The 22,089-nt window shown below is 41.8% G+C and overlaps 1 protein-coding gene across 2 annotated transcripts in view; it reads left to right on the top strand.

Moving 5' to 3' along the window:
* Positions 1 to 22,089, top strand: part of LOC146812908 (uncharacterized) — a 472,180-nt gene that overhangs the window by 129,204 nt on the left and 320,887 nt on the right. For both annotated transcript variants that reach the window (XM_085614639.1, XM_085614638.1), the window contains exon 3: positions 1,801 to 1,866. In XM_085614639.1, coding sequence (XP_085470765.1) covers positions 1,801 to 1,866 — 66 coding nt within the window. The remainder of the gene's footprint in view (positions 1 to 1,800; positions 1,867 to 22,089) is intronic.

Below are 22,089 nucleotides of genomic sequence, written 5' to 3'. Positions count from 1 at the left end.
GACTAAACCACGCTAGATGGAGTACAGGACGCAGAGTACCACCTCATCACATAATAAGGTTATAGAGGGTTATGTTTCATAATAACTGTTTTGCATGAGAGAGGCAATTCTGCAAGGACTGTCAGATGCGATGTTCAGGCATGAGATGCAAAAACAGTGATATAACTCTGTCTTGTAGAATATGAATTTCCCAAATCATTATAAAGTAGGTAATTATGGTCTTGAATAGATATTGCAAAAAGGTAATAATCGTGAAACATGCATAATGGATTGTTAGTTGAATATCTTGATCTAAAGCCAAATGCTCATCTGACATTGTGAACTGTGAGAAGAGAACCTGTAATGTAAATAGCAGATGTAATGCAAAATAATTCAAAAAGTCAATAAAACTTTTAAACAAATGGACACATTTCAGGAAAATCTTATGGAAGATCAGTATATCCATTACCAGTTGGCATAGGTTGGGGGTGTGAGTGCCACCTTGTTTTCTTATTTAGAACAGAGCAGATATGTTCTTAATGAAGATACTGTGGTAATAGACAATTGCACTTCCAAATCAAGTGGAAAATAAATCAGAACCCAAATGAGAAGAATTAGGTGGACTTGTTTACAAAGATTCATAGATTGTCTAGCGTGCTGAAACATATCAGAGAAGTCAAGGTTAATGGGAACATTCTTGCTTTGTGAATTCAACTTTAGTGGTCACAGATCAACATACCAGAGAATAGAGAGATGTATTTAAATGAGTCCCATCTGATTCCTGACTCTACAGAAATGCATGTGACAATAAGAGACAGAAGCCTCTAGATCTATGACAGCATTGTTTATAGGTGGGAACAGAAATGCTCTTTCAGGATTATTTTAGGGGAAAACACCTAAAAAGTAGTCTGTAGGTATTCGCCTCTTAGTAATAAGATTTTGTTTGATTTCCCGGTCATGATAAAAAAAAAATTGGAGTCTGAAACATTCAGTATCTTCTCTTACGTCATGAATGTTGAAAAAGGTTCAGAATCATTCTGTCAGGTTCAGACTTAGATTCTCATTTAGAGGCACATTTATTACATTTTGACACAATACAGAGCAGTAACCAAAGCTGCTGAGCCGCATTGTGGAAATGGGAAAGGCAAAAACAGAATCAGATCTTTCCAGCACCATAGTGCTAAGGTGCATGTGTTTCTTCAAGCATTTGTTTTGTACTGGAAGGGGATGGCTCCAGAACAATATCATACTTTAATACTTTTTCCTCCTGTCCAGCACACAAGCAAAGTTCTAAACGTATTGAGAAATAAAACCTTTCTTATACTTTACACCTGCCTTTAAGATTATACATTTATGGCTCCAAACCTGTTCTAACAGTGTAAGTAGATATGGATTTGTGTCAAAACTCATAGGTGGCTGAATGGAAATGCACATGTACCACCCATGGAAGAACTTCTTGATGGAAAGTAGCATAATGTAGCTTTATAGTGCTAGATTGTGATACTTTATCCACATTTCAAACACAAGTTCGGATTTCATGGTGGTCTTGGGCATCGAAAAACTAGGAACAAACCTAACATGCAGGAAGCAAAATCTGTGCTCATCAGAGAAATGATTTTTATTTTTTCCAGAAGCAAAAAACGCTGTTTCTGAAATAAAAAAAGACACGTAAAGAGAGTTATCTAAACATGAAGGCCCATGTAGTATGCATTTAGAATAAAAGGTACCAATAATGTTGCAAACAAAGGTTATTGAACAGAAGAACTTTTTCATATTATGTTTGGAGATTCTTACCACGTTGTTTCTTCAACTCTTTTGTAGTTAGACAAGACCCACCCAGCTGTATCGGAAAAGCTCGGCACACTTGGCTGTGTACCTGGGGAGCAAGTAAGATTCATTTTTATTTACTTATATTACTTACAGTCTCTAACCTGATTTGAAATGGTACCTCAGATAATAGTGATTAGAAATCTAGTGTGTAAGGGCTAATAACATTCATGGATGGCATCTACACATATGTTGACATTTTATACTCTCAACAAAATAAGGGGTTGATTTGGGATTACATGGGTTGCTGATCCCCCCACCCTGGTAGTGGATTTCCCTCCATATCTGGAGGTGCCTCCACGTTGGTGAGGATCTATTTAAATAAATTGTTCTGCTAGTGTGGAGGAAGTACTTTTTGAATGCCTGACTCTTGTAGCTGCTATATTTTTGCAAATTCCCAGCATTTGTATCCACAGAAATAAACCCATTGTGAGGGTTTCTTTCTGCAAAATAACAAAACAATGGGCCTGATGTACACAGGATTTTATCCCTATTCAATTATTGCTGATTTATGTCTCCGGGTCAACTATACTTTGCCAGGCCATAGCAATCGACCTGATTCATGCTAGTGGCAGGGCTTGTACTGTTAGATCTGAAGCAGCTCCTTGTACAGTAGATTGTGACTGACATTCTGCTTAAGGTGCTATGTAACCTTTGACTTCCTCTGCTTTTCCTCACTGTCTGTTCTTACGTCAAAAAACTGGTGCAGACGGGATAGTAGGTTAGAGAGAAAGGCTTCTGTCAGTCCATATAGAGTTCCCAGTGACTACCACTGAAGAACCAGGGCCTTATGGGCCTGGCGGCGCAGGGCACGCCTTAATCTCCTGAGTTCACCTGCTTTGTTGAACAGAGACACAGGACATTCTGTTGAGCGTAGAAGATCAGGTTTATTAGCTGCAGCTAAGTACAGTTGTCCCAGAAGTACACTCAGTATGTTCTTAGGAGACTGCCACTTTACTCCGTGGCGCACAATCTTTTATAGCGCATAGATTCACCAAGAACACTCCCAATGCATACATGGTTATCCAATGAGAAGAGTTTGAAAACAAGATATAACCAATGAGAAAAGTTTGAAAACAAGATATCAAGTAACCCAAATAAACCTCTCTTCCAACTGTTTTTGTCACCCCTCCCCACAAGTTAATCAGTGGTAATGTCTACAACTCAACTTGCAGGTAGCAGAACATATTTGTATGCTTTGGAGGACAGTTGTGAAATGAGAGAATACAAGTAGAGAATAGCGAAGACCAGAAGATAAGATAAAGTCAGGAAAGAATGGTGTGAACCGACAGACAGTTGAGACAGGGTTTAGTCAAACCAGATGAGGATTAGTGGACTCAGCCAGTCCCTGACATCAGTCTCGTAAACAGAGGCAGAAGGTTATTTGACACGTCGCAGTAAGATCAGCAGAAAAACTTCGTTCATTGTGTTGCCTGAGTGAGGGCAACACAAAATGGTGGTGGAACACAACTGAATACAGCGAGATCGAAAATCGAATTTCCTCAGACACTCCTTTTGCCATAACTCAGGCAAAACACACAGATTCACGTTAATCTGAATCAATGTCAATAGCCATGAGGTCGTCAAACTGTTGCTGCAACATCATTTTAATGTTCTCTGATTTCTGTGACTCAGGTCTTGAGACACATAGAGTGGCACAAAGACCGCAGATGGCGGGGCCACAATGCATACAGAGACAACAGGAAAAAATGATGTCCAAAACCACTCCAAGGAAGGTTAGTACCTTCCATCCCCATTTAGATAGTAATCCCCAAAACCATCCTAATAAAGACCAATCTCCTTCATCTTGATGAATCGATTCGGAGATCATGTGTAATTTGGATAAGGCTTGGTATACCGTAGGGGTGTCATCAGGTATATAAATACAACAGCTAGATCCGATCAATTTACAGACTCCACCACGATCTGCAAGAATAACATCTAGTGCAATCCGGTTCTGCAAAGTCATGAGACGATCCGCCTGCAGTTCAGCTGTAAGATTACTCAAGGCTCCCACAGTGACATCTATGGTAGTCTCAACAACACGAACCAGCTGTCTCATGTTTCTGCTGTTGGCCATTGGGCCCCAAAAAGGAAGAAATCCTTTGATGAAATCACTTCCCTCTTTTCCTGCTGTGTCTTAAGAATCAATACTCCCTCTGCCATATCTGTTTCTATGATGGCCTGATGGAGCAGTGTATGTAGGAGGGAGAAGAAAAGCTGTATAGCATGTTCCTGAAAAATCCGTTGGTAGCCACGTGTAAGCTCTATCGTGGCAGACAAAATGTGTGCCCTGGGATGGCACTAACGGCGGTGAATTCTGAGATGTGTAGATGTATGTATGGGAACAAAAGCTTTTTCCTTGTCCAGTGTCAGTAGTCTGGCCATTCATTTGTAAACAGAAATTACCTTGATGAGGGACAGTCCAAATTGGTGGAGATTTTTCCTGTTTAGTTTTATCTGTAAGACTAGTAATGTAACGAGTTACGTTTCAAGTAGTATATGTTTGTCTCTCGTCAACAGGAACCTTATTATTCTCCACAATTTAAGTCATAGCCACCATTCCCTTTATCAGAGAATTATGACTAAAATCTGGCTTACTACCATAGGAACCAACTGGACGTCTAAATCGGCTCTGATATGCATTTGAAAATATTACAAAATCGGCCCAAGCGGAACCTTCATAAGAAAATGGAAGGACTAAATATGGCATCCCTTTATCTGTGGTATGAGGCATAAGTCCACACACCCAACAGTCGGTTGTGTTGACTACCAATTGGTGTTGGTGCAACAATTGGATAAATGAATTATTAAAATATTCTGTTCTCCTGATTAGTTCATGTTGGGGAAGTGTATATAATTGATGTGGGGAGATAGTAGAATGAAGAGGCAAGGAGATAGAATTAGGGACAACTGTTTGTTGCATAGCATGAATAACCCAACCTACACAAGCCAATAAGATACACAAAAATATAGGAACACACAATGTTACGCCACATCGACTGTAAAATATTTTACAATATTTCTTTCTCATCTCTTCCTTATTATCCTTCTTTCCTAATTTAACATCCATCCTCTAAAATTGTTGCTCACGGCAATCTTCCTTACTCACTTGGCTGTGATTATCAGCCGTCCTATGACACTGCAAGTCCTGGGGGCCTAGCCATTATACAGGTCACAAACCAAGACTCCTACCGTGACCCTGCAACCTGGACAGATGATACATGTAGCAGAAGAGATGGAAATCTCAGGTGTCCTTGACCAATCTAGGTCTTAAATTGTATCTAGTCCTTGTTGGTACAGTTTGGTCTTGAAATAGGGTCTGTGGCTCTGTAGTGTTTAATCAAAGAGGGGAAGGTACGGCTTCTTGTAGAATGTCGCCATCTTCTTTCTCCGATCGAGTTCCATCCAGGTGTGCACTACTGAAAGGTATGAATCGGGGGACTTTTTCTCCTTCAGAATCACCTATACCCTTACGAACCCACTGATCAAAAGACAAGGGATCCAGTTATTTTTCCCTTCGACTTTTACTGCTGTGCGAGTTGTCAGGAGAACTTGTCGAGGCGCCTTCCAGCGAGGTTCCAAATTCCTTGTCCTCTGAAATTTTTTAACACAGACCCAGTCTCCAGGTTGGATAGAATGACCTGGGTCTGTGGAGGCTTCTTGTAAAGCATGTTGAACCTGTTGGTGAAGAAAACACGTAATTTAGTGGTGAGGTCATGTAAATAGTCAATCAGCATTGGATACTGTATATCAGAATACTTTCTAGGGCGAGGGACTCCCCATACATTAGCTTGGCACCCGAAAACAATCTTGTATGGGCTGAGTCCCAAACGAGAATGTACAGTTGTTCTAGTGGACAGGAGAGCCAAAGGTAAAGCATCGGGCCAATTAAGACCTGTGCTGGCTTGTACTTTTGCAAGCTTAAGTTTGAGAGTGCTGTTATAGCACTCTACCAAACCCGCGGACTGAGGATGATTTGCCGCATGAAACTTCTGCCTTATAGCAAGACCGGTACACACCTTTTGCATAATTTGGCCTACAAATTCACTTCCATTGTCACTCCAGACAATGCGCGGCAAACCAAACCTAGGGAAGAACTCTTTTAGAAGAACCTTAGCAGTGGACAAAGCAGTGTTGTCTTTCAGGGGGTAAGCCTCTATCCATCTGGAAAAGGCACACACCACTACCAGAACATATTTAAGATTGTTACATCGATCCATGTGAATGTAGTCGATTTGTAACACCTCAAAAGGATATGTTGGGGGAGCAAAATGACCTGCCGGAGTTGGGGTTCCCTTTCCCGGATTTTACATTAAGCAAATGATACAATGCTTCACCACATTATCTGCACATTTTGGAATCCCTTCATTCAGCCACACTGGAGCCAGAAGTTTACATATTCCTTTTGCACTGATGTGAGCTGGACAATGCGCCATAGTAACTACAGGCAGTATGTAGGCATCTGGTAACAGCCAACGCTGGTGTTCTGACAATTCTATCCAACATCCTGTTGCGTCTAACATTCCTGTACTCTCTTTCCACTTCCTCAACTCTTTTTCTGTAGCATCTCCCTGAATCGATCTTACACTTTCTATTGTGTCCTCACACATCCCTCTTTCCCTGACCCAATTCGCAGGGCCCGCAACATACATGCGACTTGTAGCATCTCTGGCTGTCCTTTTTGCTACCTTATCCGCAAAAGCATTTCCGTGACCAACATCATCAGTAATCTTCTTATGCGCACTACATTTCACAATTGCTATCTGGGTAGGCAAAACAAGTGACCCAAGAAGATCAGTTACCAATTGACCATGCTGTATTTTAGTACCGTGGGAGGTAAGAAATCCTCTTTCCTTCCACAAACGACCGAAGCTATGCGCCACACCGAACACATACTGGCTGTCGGTATACACATTCACTCTCTTTCCTTTAGATAACACACACGCTCTGGTCAGAGCAATCAGTTCAGCTGCCTGAGCTGAATTATGTCTGATGCGTGCTGTCTCCACGATTGTATACAAGGTGGTAACAGCATAAGCTGAAGTTGTCTCACCATTTGGGAGTTTGAAACAAGACCCAACCACCCATAGGATCCCATCTGGATCCACTAACGGCGTATTTTTCAAATCAATCCTGCCTTTTGTATCCTCCTCAGTACGGAGAAAACAATCATGTTGTTCCTGAATACCTTTCTCTTCTGGAAGAGGTAACAGTGTGGCTGTATTTAAAAGATTGCATCGTTTGATGTGCACATGACTAGCCAAGAGCATCAGCTCATATCCAGACAATCGAGCACTTGTAAGATGTTGTGTTTTCGTCCTATTTAGCAAGGTATTCACTGCATGTGGTACCATAACAATGAGAGTATTATCTAGCACCACTCCAGCAGACTGACGAATAGAAATCGCTGCTGCTGCTGTAGCTTTGAGACAACTAGGCAATGCCTTGGCTACTGGGTCTATCGTAGCTGAAAAATAGGCACATGGCCGCTGTTTGTCTCCAAATCGTTGTGTTAAGACTGACAACGCACAACCCTCTCTTTCATGAACATAGAGCGTGAAGGGCTTACTGTAATCTGGAGTACCCAACACAGGAGCAGAACACAGAGCAGTACGTAAATCAGAAAAACTCTTCTGACATTCGGCAGTCCAAGGAAGGGGTTGGGGTGTGTCTTTCAAAGTGAGTGCTAACAAAGGTTTGGCCAACAAAGAAAAATTCGGAATCCATTGTCTACAATAAGAAGTGATGCCCAGAAAGGCACGCACCTCTCTTTGTGTAGATGGCACAGACATTTGCGCAATTGCTTGCATTCGTTCTGGGGTTAATCGCCTTCCCTCCTTTGATAAGAGATGACCCAAATAGGTAACCTCTCGACGGACATATTGTAGTTTAGTAGGCGAAACCTTATGATTAAGATCAGACAAGTGACGTAACAGTGCAACAGTCACATTCTTGCAGACATCCTCTGAATCAGCAGCAATCAACAAATCATCCATATATTGAATAAGAGTAACACCTGGGGGCAAAGGAAAAACATCGAGCTGACATTTCAAAGCTTGACTATAAATGGAGGGGCTTTCACAATAGCCTTGGGGTGCGTGCTTGAACCGGAAACTTTGGCCTCCTAGAGAGAAACCAAAAATATCCCTACTCTCTTTGGCAATGGGAATGCTAAAGAAAGCATTTTTCATATCAATAACACAAAACGATAAACAGGAGGCTTAGAAGGATCAGTGCGTTTAAGAACAGGAAGAATAGGACTATTACATACATTTCCTCTCGTTTCCTCAATCACACCCTTCTGAACCAAATCATAAATGATATCCAAAAGCGCTCTTTCACCTTCATTGGAAATTCTGTATTGAGGAATGCGTGGCAATTTAGCATTGGATTTGAGAGTAACAACATAAGGCGGGATCTCAAGACAACCAACATCATTTGGACCCGTAGCCCAGAGCGTTGCAGGAAGAGAGAGCAATTCCGGTGGAAATTGATCTTTAGAGAAATACATTGAAGAAGTCAATTTCTGCCCTAAAGTAAGATACACACCAGAAGGAGAATAATATATTGTTGCATGCATTCTTTTCAATAGATCCAAACCCAACAAATTCTCACCGCAACCAGTCGTTAAAAGAAGAGGAGCTTCCATATCATAAGGGCCAATTGAAATAGGCAAAGGACAGGAGACCGGGTTACGAACTGGGGCGCCAGAAAATCATACCGATACATTTGTTAAGCCAGACAAAGGTGCCCCAGGGAGTTTAGAATGAATGATAGAACTTCTCATCGCACCAGTATCTAAAAGAAATGGCTCTGAAACACCCATTGTAGTGACATTGACATAAGGCCCATCCTGATTTACTGGGATCGATACAACTCCCTCACTTTGTCTATGGCTGTCCTAGTTAGTGTGAAGGCTTTCATTTTCACCTTCAACATGATAATCATCATTGTAATACTGTGTAGACTGAGTATTCTGCTGATCGAAGTAGTTCGTAGAATTCGGAGGGGGTAAGGAACGCTGTTCTTGAGGCATCACACCTCGACCTCTACCCTGTATATTATCTGGAAACCACCACGGCCTCGTGGAGCAGATAGTTCTCCCTTTCGTTGCAATAAAACCGGGCAGCTATTCTTAAAATGACCTTCCTCTCTACAATAGGCACATTGGTTAGGACCTAATAAAGGCCGTGGAATAAAGGGCTCAGGCTTTTGATACACCCTCTGAAACTGTGGAGGCTGTTGAAACTGGCGCTGAGTATAACGAGGAGGATAAGCTTGTTGCAGAAGAACCTTCGTTTTTAATTCTTTCGTCTTCTTCTCTTGCTTATCTTTCTCCTCTTTACCCCTGTTCTCATAATATTGAGCAGTAGCCAATATCTGGGCAGAAGAAGAAACAGCCCATGAACTCTCGGAGTCTTTCAACTTATGTTACAGTTCGGGAAGCAAATTAAATACGAATTTATCTACAAATAATCGCTGTCCACCCTCCGTAGTCATATCCTGACCACTGTGATCAATAAACGTCTCCTCAAAACGAGTGAAGAAATCAGAGACACTCTCATCTTTCTTCTGCTTACACACAGCGAATTTATCCCAATTAACTCGCAAGGCGGGCATCATCGTTTTCATTAAAGTAATAATCCTACCAGGGAGTTCTGAAATCAAAACATCAGGCTTAGCACCACCCACTTGGGCTGTATCCGCGGCAGTTATAGCAGCCCAATCGCCACCCAATGCTTGGGCGTGATCCTCTCTATGAATCCGAGCCCATAATGCTTGTGGGACTACATTTCCCATCAACATATCAATATCGGCTAAATTCATAATACAGGCATCAACAGTCTGGGACAACTCCTTATAATAGCCAGCAGGGTTTTTACGGGGATCCGGTTGAGACTGTTTAAGAGCCAAAACTTCAGATCTCTTCCAGCGGACATGTACCCATATACGCTGGAAGTGCGCGGGAACAGCTGGATTAGCACCTGCTTGTGTAATTGCTTCTCTCCATACTGGAGGAACCTCTCTCATGGGATAATGTTTGGATGTCAACCTAACAGCAGGATCGGAATCGTAAAAAGTCTGTGAGGAAAATAAGGACCTAAAAGTGACAAGTGTCCTTACGGCAACCTCAACCTTAGAACCCACAATGAGTCCCTTATCGAAATTAGCCTGAACATCTAACATCTAACAAACCCTGAGGAAGTAAACCCAAGTCCATATCCTCCCATTCTTTAGCGAGAATGTCACACATAACATTAAATACATATCTCTGTGTGGGCGCCTCCCACTGAAGAAAGGTGGTCATGATATCTTTCACACTATACTGGGGATCCTTCTTGATCCATTTGTGAGCGAGAGAGTCCAATACCACCCGTTCTTCGGAACCTGGGAGTTGACTACGAGACTGTCTTCAAGAAAAAGGCAGAGACATATTCAAAGTCTCAAAGAAAGGAGACAGAAACCCAGAGACAGTCTCTGTGATTCGTTTGCGCACAGTAGGAGAATTAGACAGAAAAACAGGACAAGGTATTAGGTGAACTAACAGAAGAATTAACAGTTATAAGGGGAGCCGAAGGCAAAGGAGATTGATGTTCAGGAAACGGAGGCAAAGAAGTCGGTGGCGGAAGAGGTGGGGGTGGCTCTTCCGGAAGGGGCAAATGCGGAAGAGCCGGAGCAGGCGGAGGCGCAACTAATGGCTGAACTGGGTATAACAATGGGGGTGCATTAGCACCTTGTACATAGGGAGGAGGCAATCTCAATAAGTGAGACATTAAAGGGTCTTCCTCCGGATCCTTACTTTTATCAGAAGGGGAAATAGGCAACACCGGATAGCATTTATCTATCGCCATACGATGCTGTCTCTCTGAAATTTCCATTTCATGATTAATCTCATTATCTTTAAACTGCTGGGCAGCCTGCATAATCGTCATATGTTGTGTTTTCTTATCTCGTTTTGCCTGTTTAATTTCTCTCTGTTTGGCTTCCTTACGCCAGAGGCGGAAAGAGTCAAACATTGCCGGCCGGGCTTTTCGTTTAAACAAAATTGCTTCCAAATTATCTAATATGTCAGGCTCAAAGCTACAATTATGTGGCCACTGTAGAACACCATTGTTCTTTGTGTATCGGATCCATGCCTCATTAAAGGTAATGGGGCCAACACCATGTTTAGAATAAAGCTCATAAGTGGGAGTTTCAACCGGAGGAATTGGACAAGAGTCCTCCAGCCGGGAATCCCTATCACAACCAAAACAACAAAACTTTCTAAACTTACTCAGACCAGGCATCGTTATTTCACTGGACTGTTCACAAACATCAAGGGGTTAAATCAAATAATATAGCACAAACGTACTCACCCCTCGGATTCGGCTTTTGCAATAGCCGAATCAAAGACCCAAATCAAAACAAAAATAGTGGGAGCTACCCACCAATACTTAACTAAGTGTCTTCTTACGCCAACAGCGGCCCGTCTAACGTCTCGCGATACCATACATCAACAAAAGGGGCCAAAGCAAGGCGGCAGTCAGGGCAGCAGTCCTCAGCAGCCGTCAGGAAGGAGAAACTGCGCTGAAAAAGACCTTTGGACCACTTCGACATATAGGGGTCGCTTGACGTGGTTCGCGATTCCTCCAGAATTTTCTTGCGCGGTTCCTCACGACCCTCAGGCAAAATCGCTACCTCTGAAGCCGCCTCACAGAGGGCACCAATTGAAGAACCAGGGCCTTATGGGCCTGGCGGCGCAGGGCACGCCTTAATCTCCTGAGTTCACCTGCTTTGTTGAACAGAGACACAGGACATTCTGTTGAGCATAGAAGATCAGGTTTATTAGCTGCAGCTAAGTACAGTTGTCCCAGAAGTACACTCAGTATGTTCTTAGGAGACTGCCACTTTACTCCGTGGCGCACAATCTTTTATAGCACATAGATTCACCAAGAACACTCCCAATGCATACATGTTTATCCAATGAGAAGAGTTTGAAAACAAGATATAACCAATGAGAAAAGTTTGAAAACAAGATATCAAGTAACCCAAATAAACCTCTCTTCCAACTGTTTTTGTCACCCCTCCCCACAAGTTAATCAGTGGTAGTGTCTACAACTCAACTTGCAGGTGGCAGAACATATTTGTATGCTTTGGAGGACAGTTGTGAAATGAGAGAATACAAGTATAGAATAGCGAAGGTCAGAAGATAAGATAAAGTCAGGAAAGAATGGTGTGAACCGACAGACAGTTGAGACAGGGTTTAGTCAAACCAGACGAGGATTAGTGGACTCAGCCAGTCCCTGACATCAGCCTCGTAAACAGAGGCAGAAGGTTATTTGACACATCGCAGTAAGATCAGCAGAAAAACTTTGTTCATTGTGCTGCCTGAGTGAGGGCAACACAAAATGGTGGTGGAACACAACTGAATACAAGCGAGATTGAAAATCGAATTTCCTCACCACATACAGGATTCACACAGCCACAGCTCCTACCCCTCAATTAGATGAGTCATGGCCTTTTTAACCTAAAGCGGGACCACATTTACCTATTTGCAGATTTGACTCTCTGCGCCTGGAGCTATGGAGCCTTTAACTTCCATTGCTCTCCTCACATCCACCATCGAACCAACTAATGCTTTCTATGGGTATGTGGGGTTCAGAGGGGGGCTGCCGTGGCTCTGTAAGGCTCCTCTAGAGACTCCCAAGATGATAATCCACTCAGTCATTGCTATCCTCACTGTGCTGCACTGTTCTTGTATTACTTCTCTCAAACAGGGCTTTTCTATGTTGAATTTTATGTTGTTAGTAAACCAGATTTAATCAAAGCTGCCTTTAACACTTGCTCTTCTTCTGACCTCACACCTAAATCAAAATTAAATCCATCTGTGAGCTCATGAAATTAAATGATTTCTAAGAGAATTTTAAGCTATTTTGTTAGAATGTAAGCATAATGATTGATCATCTGTAATGTCTTGCCTGTTTGGAGGGAAGCAAAGGCATGGTGAAGCAAAAAAAAACATACCCAAAGTTAATTTAATCTTATCACTCTCCATAAAAAATAAAGATGTAAGTAAAAATATGAATGTAAATGGAGGCATACAAAGGAAATCTACTGAACCTCAGCACAGCTTTAAACCATCCTCTAACAAGAAAATGGTATTTTAATTTTCATAAAGCAGTGCAGAGGTTCTTGGCTATTAGTTAGAAAAGCTGTGACTTTACTAAAGACACAGAGACATGTATTATGCTCCTTAGCTTGTTAATACTTTAGTATCTGCTCTGAAAAAACATTTACTAGTTGCCATACAACCTTGGAGAAAATACAGTAAAACCACAGCCCAATAGGGGCCTTTATAAAGAATCCACATCTTTATGGCATCCTATTTTGGTGATATGAGAGAACTTTTTCCAAAGCTTGTGGAGAGGAGACAGAGGACACTATCTTCCAATTGAAAATAGAAACCATTAATTCGCGCCTGAAATGGAAGCCTCTTAGAATAAGATAAAAAATGCGTCTTGCACAAAAAAATAAAGAACTTGAAAAATTCATAAAATCTTAAATAATATATTAATGTATATACATAGAAAGAATAAATAAAGTTTTCCTAACTATAACTAAGGTGTGTGTGCTAGTGCATGTGTGTGTGTGTGTGCGTATGTATATATGTATGCATTTATGTATATATTTAAACCGTCAAGCAGCAGGCGAGGAAGATGCCCACAGCGAACGTATGTGATGAAAATCCAAGGGAGTGACTGTTGAGGCAGTAAAATATGATTACTAATAGGAAAAAGGCAATTCTTTATAAACCAATTTTGGGAGAAGGATTCATTTAATAAAAACAATGCATTGTGGGACATTGATGCATTTCCTGTTTGCTGCACTCATTTTCTAAATTGGACATACTACCCGTTGATTTGTCACTGCCCAAACAATAGGAAACACATTGGTGTATTTAAAAGTTTGTAAGCTGTGCTGAATTTAGAATGATTTATATGCACAGAAGAAGGCTAACGCCGAAATGCACTTGCCAAAATAAATCAGACCAACACTTCCAAGAGTGCTCCGATTTTTGTAGTTGTTGTGGAACAGAGGCAGACTCACCCACGTCCATGAAGGCACCCACTGTGTGTTTAACTGCCTGGGTTAAGCGAGACAATTGTTTTATGTTGGCGTGTTTAAACCTCTGCCACTCGAGCTCGTCGACCAAGGAGGACATGGACTGTACAAGTCCATGGTGCCCTGCCATAAGGAGGACACCTGCGGGAATATAGTCAAGCAGCAGGAGAGGAAGATGGGCACAGCGCACAAATGTGATGGAAATCCAAGGGAGTGACTGTAGAGGCAGTAAAATATGATTAGCTATAGGAAAAGATCAATAAAAAAAAAACGATTTTAGGAAAAGCGTACATTTGATAAACACAATGCATTGTGGTACATTGATGCCTTTCCTGTTTGCGGCACCCATTTTCTATCTTGAACATATCGCCCTTTGATTTGTCACAGACTGTAGGAAGGTGGAATCTCACTGCATGGTTGCCCCCATTTTGTTCCTGGTGTTTTGATGGTTTTTGACTAGTCTGGCTGGGATCCTGCTAACCAGGACCCCAGCCTCTCTGCTTACTCCCTTAAATGACATGGTGTGCATATTAGATGCACTGGTGATTGGATACTGTGGTACCTTATGAGCCCCTAGTATATGGTACCTTAGGTACCAAGGGCATACGTACTTCATAGGCCTACCAGGGGTTGAAGCATGTATTATGCCACCCCTGGGAAGCAGACTAGAACTGACACCACAGTCCTGCTACTGCAGCCTGGGTGAGGTAGTGTTAGCACTCGTCACTGAGATATAGGTTCCCTATATCTCACCTTCCACACACATATAAGCCTATCAGTCACCCTTAAGGCAGGCCCTCTCAATCCTGAGGGCCGGGTGCTTGGTTTACATGTGAGGGGGTGCCTCTGCCTGAGCAGGGCCCCTCTGCAGCCCTCAGAGTCTATTCTCTGTGGCTGTTTGTGGATGTGGTTAAACTATATACTCTTAAGTGCATTATAACCTCGCGGTAAATGCTAACGCTGGGATGGCTGCATCAAAACATGTTGTGATTGGTGTCAAATGCTTTGGAATCATACCCCCACCCTAACTGGTGTGGGAGTATGATCCCACCCTTCTAGAGGGGGAGACATGTACCTACTGTGGAAACACGAAAGAATCCTGAAAGAGCCCTGGCATCACAAAATGGATATGCATATGCCAGCTCAAACCAGTTCAGGGGCTACCTTCCCCTGCTCTGGCACGAAACTGGACAAAGGGAAGTGGGTGTAAGCACCCACTCCCCTGACCATCCCAGAGGAATGGTCATAGAGTTAGTCCCTCCCTTTCTTTTAGTATAAGATAGGGATCCCTTGCCATTGCAAACTAGATAGCCCTGGACGACGCTCTACAAGAAGAATCCTGGACCTTCAACGTTCCACCACCTTTAGAAGACTGAAGAATCTCCCTTGGAGTCAAGGAGTGACTCCCCTGCTTGGCAGGTACCAAAACTTTGAATCAACGGTTGTAAACTTTCCCGCTCCCACCGGAGTCCGAAGTCCCTGTAGCCCCGGAAGTGGATTTCCTGACTTCTCAACGGCCATCGTGAGCCTCAGCAGAGCTGAGGCAAGTGGACCCCACGAGTGATGAGGAACAGCAATACCCGGGTACTGTGTACTATTGTCAAGTGCAACCCCTTCACAACGTACTACGAACTTGTGCATTGGACCACATGTGGTCCAAGCCTCCAGCAGGACTTCCTCCGAAGATCAGAGGCCTACCTGGTCCATAGTGACCGTGGGCACCTGTGAAGTGAATCCTCCTGAGGTGTCTTTGCGATCTCTTGCCGGTTGGCTTGTGGGTCCCCTGAAGACTTCTTCATCAAACCAAAGGGTTCTCCTGGTTGCTCCAGGCCTGCCCTGACTTACCCTTGTAGTTGTTGGGTGAGTCCCTCAGACCTTGCTGGTCTGCACCGCTGAGTTTCTTCAGATTCCACGAGACTTGCGGTTGCCAAGGCTTGTTGGCTCCAATCTAGTTGCCGACACCTCAGTAAGCTGCAGACATTGTGGTACCCTCTGAATCCAGCTCCTGGTTGTCGTCGACACCTCCTGGACCTCGTGGCTGAAGACTCAAGACACCCGTGATCACCTGAAATCACCCGACGACTGTGGACATCCATCTTCCTGGGCCCGGGTCACTGGCAAGTGACTTTAAACACTGTCTCCAGCCTTGGATTCCACCGGACACTTCTTCTGTCTTCACAAGCAGCAAGTCTTCTTTGGCTCCCATTGAAAATGATGCTGCGACCCAACACCAAAAGACACCTATGCACCCGGCTTCCCTGGGTGAAGTAACTCATGCACTCCGGTGCTGCTGTGTGTGTTGGTCCTCAAACTACTTATCTTGTAAGTGACTTGCTTGTAGATTCTCCCGCAGTACCCTAGAACTTTAAAATTCCAACCGCGACTTGCTCTATTGAAATCTATTGGGATCCACGGCTGTGTTCTCACACTGCATGCATCTCCCGTGGTTCCTTTACTTACCTGCCTTGGGTGGATTAGTGAGGCCCCTGCGCTTCTGAAGGCCCGAGGCCTTCTCCCTTCTCAAGTCGTTCTTCCTATACCTCTTTTTTAGTATATGGTCTGATACGCAAGTGCTTAGTTTGTTGTGAAACATTGATTTTTGCATATGTTCCTGACTTCTAATCTCATAAAGAGATTAGTAGAGTGTGTCTAGAAATAAATACATATATTTTATATATATACCTGTGTGGTGTCATTTCATTTGGTAATTCAAGAAGGTAAAACAAGCTGCTTTACATTACTCAGAGACTTAGCCTGAAGGCTGCTCTCCACAGCTACCTCTAGGATAGCTTTCTTTAAAAGGTTGTCTTAAACTTATCTACCATAAGAGTCAAATTGGACTGGTGCAAGGTGGCCACTTTAACTAGTGACCACCATATGCCAGGCCAACTTCTCACAAAGACCCACCAATAGGAAACACATTGGAGTATTTAAAAGATCGTAAACTGTGCTGAATTTAAAATGATTTATACTCAATGAAGAAGGCTAATTCTGAAATGCATTTGCCAAAATAAATCAGACCAACACTTCCGAGAGTGCTCTGATTTTTTATGTTGTTGTTGAACAGAGGCTGACTCACCACCATCTATGGAGGCACCAGATGTGTGTTCATCTGCCTGGGTGAAGTGAGACAATTGTTTTATGTTGCCGTGTTTGAACCGCTGCCATTGGAGCCCGTCGACCAAGGAGGACGTGGACTATACAAGTCCAAGGTGCCCTGCCATAAGAGGGACACCTGCGGGAATACCGTCAAGCAGCAGGCGAGGAAGATGGACACACCGAACAAATGTGATGAAAACCCAAGGGAGTGACTGTAGAGGCAGTAAAATATGACTAGCAATAGGAAAAATGCAATTTTTTTATAAACCTATTTTGGGAGCAGGATACATTTGATAAAGACAATGCATTGTGGGACATTGATGTCTTTCCTATTTGCTGCACCCATTTTCTATATTGGACATACCGCCCTTTGAGGAAACACATTGGAGTATTTAAAAAATCATAAGCTGTGCTGAATTTAGAATGATGTATATGCACTGAAGAAGGCTAACGCCAAAATGCATTTGCCAAAATAAATCAGACCAACACTTCTGAGAGTGGTCAAATTTTTGTAGTTGTTGTGGAACAGAGGCAAACTCACCCCCCCGTCTATGAAGGCACCCGTTGTGTGTTCAACTGCCTGGGTGAAGCAAGACAATTGTTTTATGTTGGCGTGTTTGAACCTCTGCCACTGGAGCCTGTCAACCAAGGTGCCCTGCCATAAGAGGGACATCTACGTGAATACTGTCAAGCAGGAGGCGAGGAAGATGGGTGCATCAGACAAATGTGATGAAAATCCAAGGGAGTGACTGTAGAGGCAGTAAAATATGATTAGCAATAGGAAAAGGGCAATTTAAAAAGAATGTTGGGTGAGAAGAGTACATTTGATAAAAACAATGCATTGTGCTGCCATTCCTGTTTGCTGAATCCATTTTCTATATTGGACATACCGCCCTTTGATTTGTCACTGCCCCACTAATAGGAAACACATTGAAGTATTTAAAAGATCGTAAGCTGTGCTGAATTTAGAATGATTTATTGGCACTGAAGCAGGCTAAAGCCGAAATGCATTTGCCAAAATAAATCAGACCAACACTCCCGAGAGTGCTCCGATTTTTGTAGTTGACAATTGTTATATATATATATATATATAATTCACTGAAAAAACCATAGGTTTCAGGGGCGTTCTAGTTAGTTGGACATTTCCCTCGTACAAAACCCTAGAAATTCCCCCGTTATAGTTAGTCCAGCTAACTATAACTCGCGCCCCCGCAATGCACTGCTGATGACGTCACATATTACATCACTCATGACATGGTCAGTGACATCACTCATGTCATCACTGATGATATCTCAAATGACATCACTGATGACATCACTGAAGACGTCATCCATGTGATAAGTTAGTGCATCTTCTCACACCCTAATATAACCTTTGATACACCGGCTCAAAATTTTAGACGGCCATTTTGAAAACCATAGATACTCCAATACCAATAACTACATACCCACTCATTGACTCTTAGGTCTACATACATCTCCACTCACTTGTACAGTCACTCATACTTACAGTCACTCCGTACAGGACTATTATATGCATTTATACACCTATATAGACACTCACACACCGCCAATCATCCATTGAGGTACTGACACACCTAGTCAGTCATGCAAATAATTAATCACAGTCCAATTTACTCACCTATACAGTTAAACACATTCAAGTTCACTTACTCATAAAAATACGAACAAATTATGAAGCTCTTATACAATTACTGATACAAGCACACACTCATCCATACAGCCACTCCCGCAATCACACACTCTCACATATAATAGTTATATACTCTTACACACATATACACTGCATTTCACATATGTATTTACTGACACATGTACAACTGAGATATACATTCAATCACTAACACACCCATATATACACTCAATTAACCATACAGTCCATCACAGTTGCACTCTTAAAACCATGCACCCATAGAATCACCCACTTACACATCTATGTACAGAATCACACACACCCTACCCACACAAACACTCAGGCACCTATACAGATACTCAGACAACCAATCAATAACCCATATAGACACTCATATACTATTGACAAAACCATGCAGCCACTTACACACCAACACACAGACACATACAGACATTCACACAGTTTAGTAACTAGTCTGCAGTAAGATACATTTAATGACTCACTTATAGAGTCAGTTAAGCACCTAGAAAATCATCCTTTCACACACTTGTACACCCACTCATTCTTCAAGAGGCCTTTCCCTATATATATTAAACATATTAAAACTTTACAGAAACACATACTCACTGGATGATGTCATCAGTGATGTCATGAGTGATGTCATTTGAGAAGTCATCAGTGATGTCATCAGTGATGTCACTGACCATGTCATGAGTGATGTAATATGTGACATCATCAGCAGTGCATAGAGGGGGCGCAAGTTATAGTTAGCTGAACTAACTATAACAGGGGAATTTCTAGGGTTTTGTAGGAGGGAAATGTCCAGCTAACTATAACACCCCTGAAACCTTTGGTTTTTTTCAGTGAATTTCTAAGGTTTTTTAAATGCCAATTTCTAACTATAACGTGCATGAAACCTATGGTTTTTTCAGTGAATTTCAAAGGTTTTTTAAATGCTAATTCCTATCTTTAACTTATCTCTGAAGATATCATGTTTAATGATTTTGATTGGATTTCCATATTTTTCAAATTCAGTGTGTCAATTAGATTAATTAATTTTTTTAAATTCTTTTTATCACCATTTTTTAAATTCATTTTTTTAATTAATTCTTTTAAAAAATTAAAAAATATTATTTGTTTTTATTGGGTTTTTCAAACATATTTTTTTATATTTTTAAAATTATTTCTTTAACTATATGTTCAAAACTTTATTTTATATATTTCTTTTCAATGTTTTTGGATCCGCGCACCCTATGCGCACCATTTTCGATCCCTAGGCGTTAGCATCTGCGCATGGTATGCGTTGGGTATGTGTTTAGTGCGCGATCGCAATGCGACCGGTGCGCGACTCCCAGCCTATACACGACACGTTCGATGTATGTAACGCGACGTTTATGCGCTTCCGCGATGCGTCATCTGCATCTATGACACGGTAGGTGCGCGGATCCCACGAAATATTTAACATTTAAAAAAAATATATATATGTATTTCATGTGAATATTAATTGAAGACAAACTCTAAACTAGTCTTAAAAATAATATATTTTTACATCTAATCCTATAATTATTTTTAATTCAATTTTGCGGATGCGCGCTGGGTGCGTGCTGCGTAAGCGCAGGGTGCGCGGATCCCATGTGACCTGCAAAAAAAGAGATTTGATTGGTTCATTACACTTCCTCTTCTAACTATTGAAAGACCCCACCCAATTCAATCATTCTTCTTTGACCTTCTTTGGAGGAGCATCTCTTTGCAGAGAAGAAGATTTTTTAGACTAAGTTTACACTTAGCTCTAAATTTTTTCAACAAAAAATGGCATCAGGGCAGCAGGCATCACCTGCATCTCCTCATACATCTGAGGATGAATTTTTGGAGGAGGCACCACGCAAATAACGTTTTTCTTCAGTGGTGTGGACATTTTTTACTTTTCCTGAGGGGCAGAATAAGACCAATGCCACCTTGGTCACGAGCAAGATTTGCAAAAGAGTGCTGTCACGAGGGTATCCTAACAAGAAATACTTGTGCGGCACGGCAAGTATGATGAAGCACCTGAGGACCCTTCATCCAAACAATCTTGCACGACAAGAGTGCAAACGGATGAGAAACACTCCTGCTCCTGCGCCTTCCACCTCATCGCAGCCGAGCACTTCAAGAGTGCATCCATCAGCCCAAAATTTGGACATCCGTCCTCAAATTCAATATTTAAAAATACTCTGCACTAAGTGCAATGCGACTTTGTGCTACGGTGAGCAGTCGATCGATCTGATCTGCCGCCGGCAAGAAAGTCACATTTGCTAGTTTTTTGTTGTTTTTTTTTTATTGTTCCCTGAAGTTCATTGTTTGGTTACTCCTGTTTTGTTTTTTGGGTTTTTTTTGCAGAAAAACCACAACAAAAAAAATGTGTTCAGAAAACCCAAACAAAAATATAAAAGAAGAAAGAAGAAAAAAAAAGTTCTTGCAAGAACTAACTTTCCTGGTTTAAAAAAAGAGCTACATTTCTTTGTTAGTGTGTGAAAGTTTAGCTGAATGTATGTGTAGTATGTAATTGACTGAATGAATGCATTAGTAGCGTGTGGTGAATGTATAAGTGCAGAACTATGAGGAAGTGCTGCAGCATCACACAGTAACCTCTTTAACTGCAGTGTGCTGTAGTACTTCCGAAGCACAGGGACGCAACATATGTACATAAATATGTTGCAAATCTATGCTTCTCTCTGCACGGCTGCTTAAACTGCAGCCATGTGGTGACACAGGCACCCTTGCACCATAGTGCAAGGATATCTCTGTCATGTGCTGTTTGTTTTTCTGCAGAAAGACATACCTTCCTGCACAAAAACAATGAGAAAATGCATATTTCTCCTTCAATGTATGCTGAACATTTCAACATGCATTGAAGAAATAAAAATGTGGATAAATGAAAACAATTTTCCTTGTTGTGCTTTCCTACACCAATTTTAGAATGGTACAGCATTCACACACATATCGAGATTTATGATTTCTGATAAATGTAGACATATTTCTTGTTCTATGAGGATTCAGTGCAATCATGCACAACAACACTTATAGAACACCCTATCAACGCAAAGTGGTCTGCATGATGAGGTTGTATTTACATGGAGTATAAAAAGTGCACAGGGTGTCTTTTCCTCTCTTTCTAAATATGAAACACTATCTTACACAATAACTATTTTACAAAAACTGTCATATTTCCGTTTTTAAAATTCGTAGTGAATGATAAAAGTAAGCCCAGAGTTTTGTCTGCAAAGATGTTCAAAGAAGAATGAAATGATTGCAGTGCTTCAATAGCTAAAAAGGTGAAATATTATGAACCCCTCAAATCTCTTTTTTTGCAGGTCACATGATATCTGATTATGGTCAGATTTCAAAAATACATAAACAGAGTGTTTTTAGAAACGTGTTTCAACATT

Source organism: Triturus cristatus, chromosome 7 (assembly GCF_964204655.1).
Source record: "Triturus cristatus chromosome 7, aTriCri1.1, whole genome shotgun sequence".
NCBI classification, from domain to species: Eukaryota; Metazoa; Chordata; class Amphibia; order Caudata; family Salamandridae; genus Triturus; species Triturus cristatus.
The sequence above is the reverse complement of the archived record's forward strand: the minus strand, read 5'-3'. Positions and strand labels throughout refer to the sequence as shown.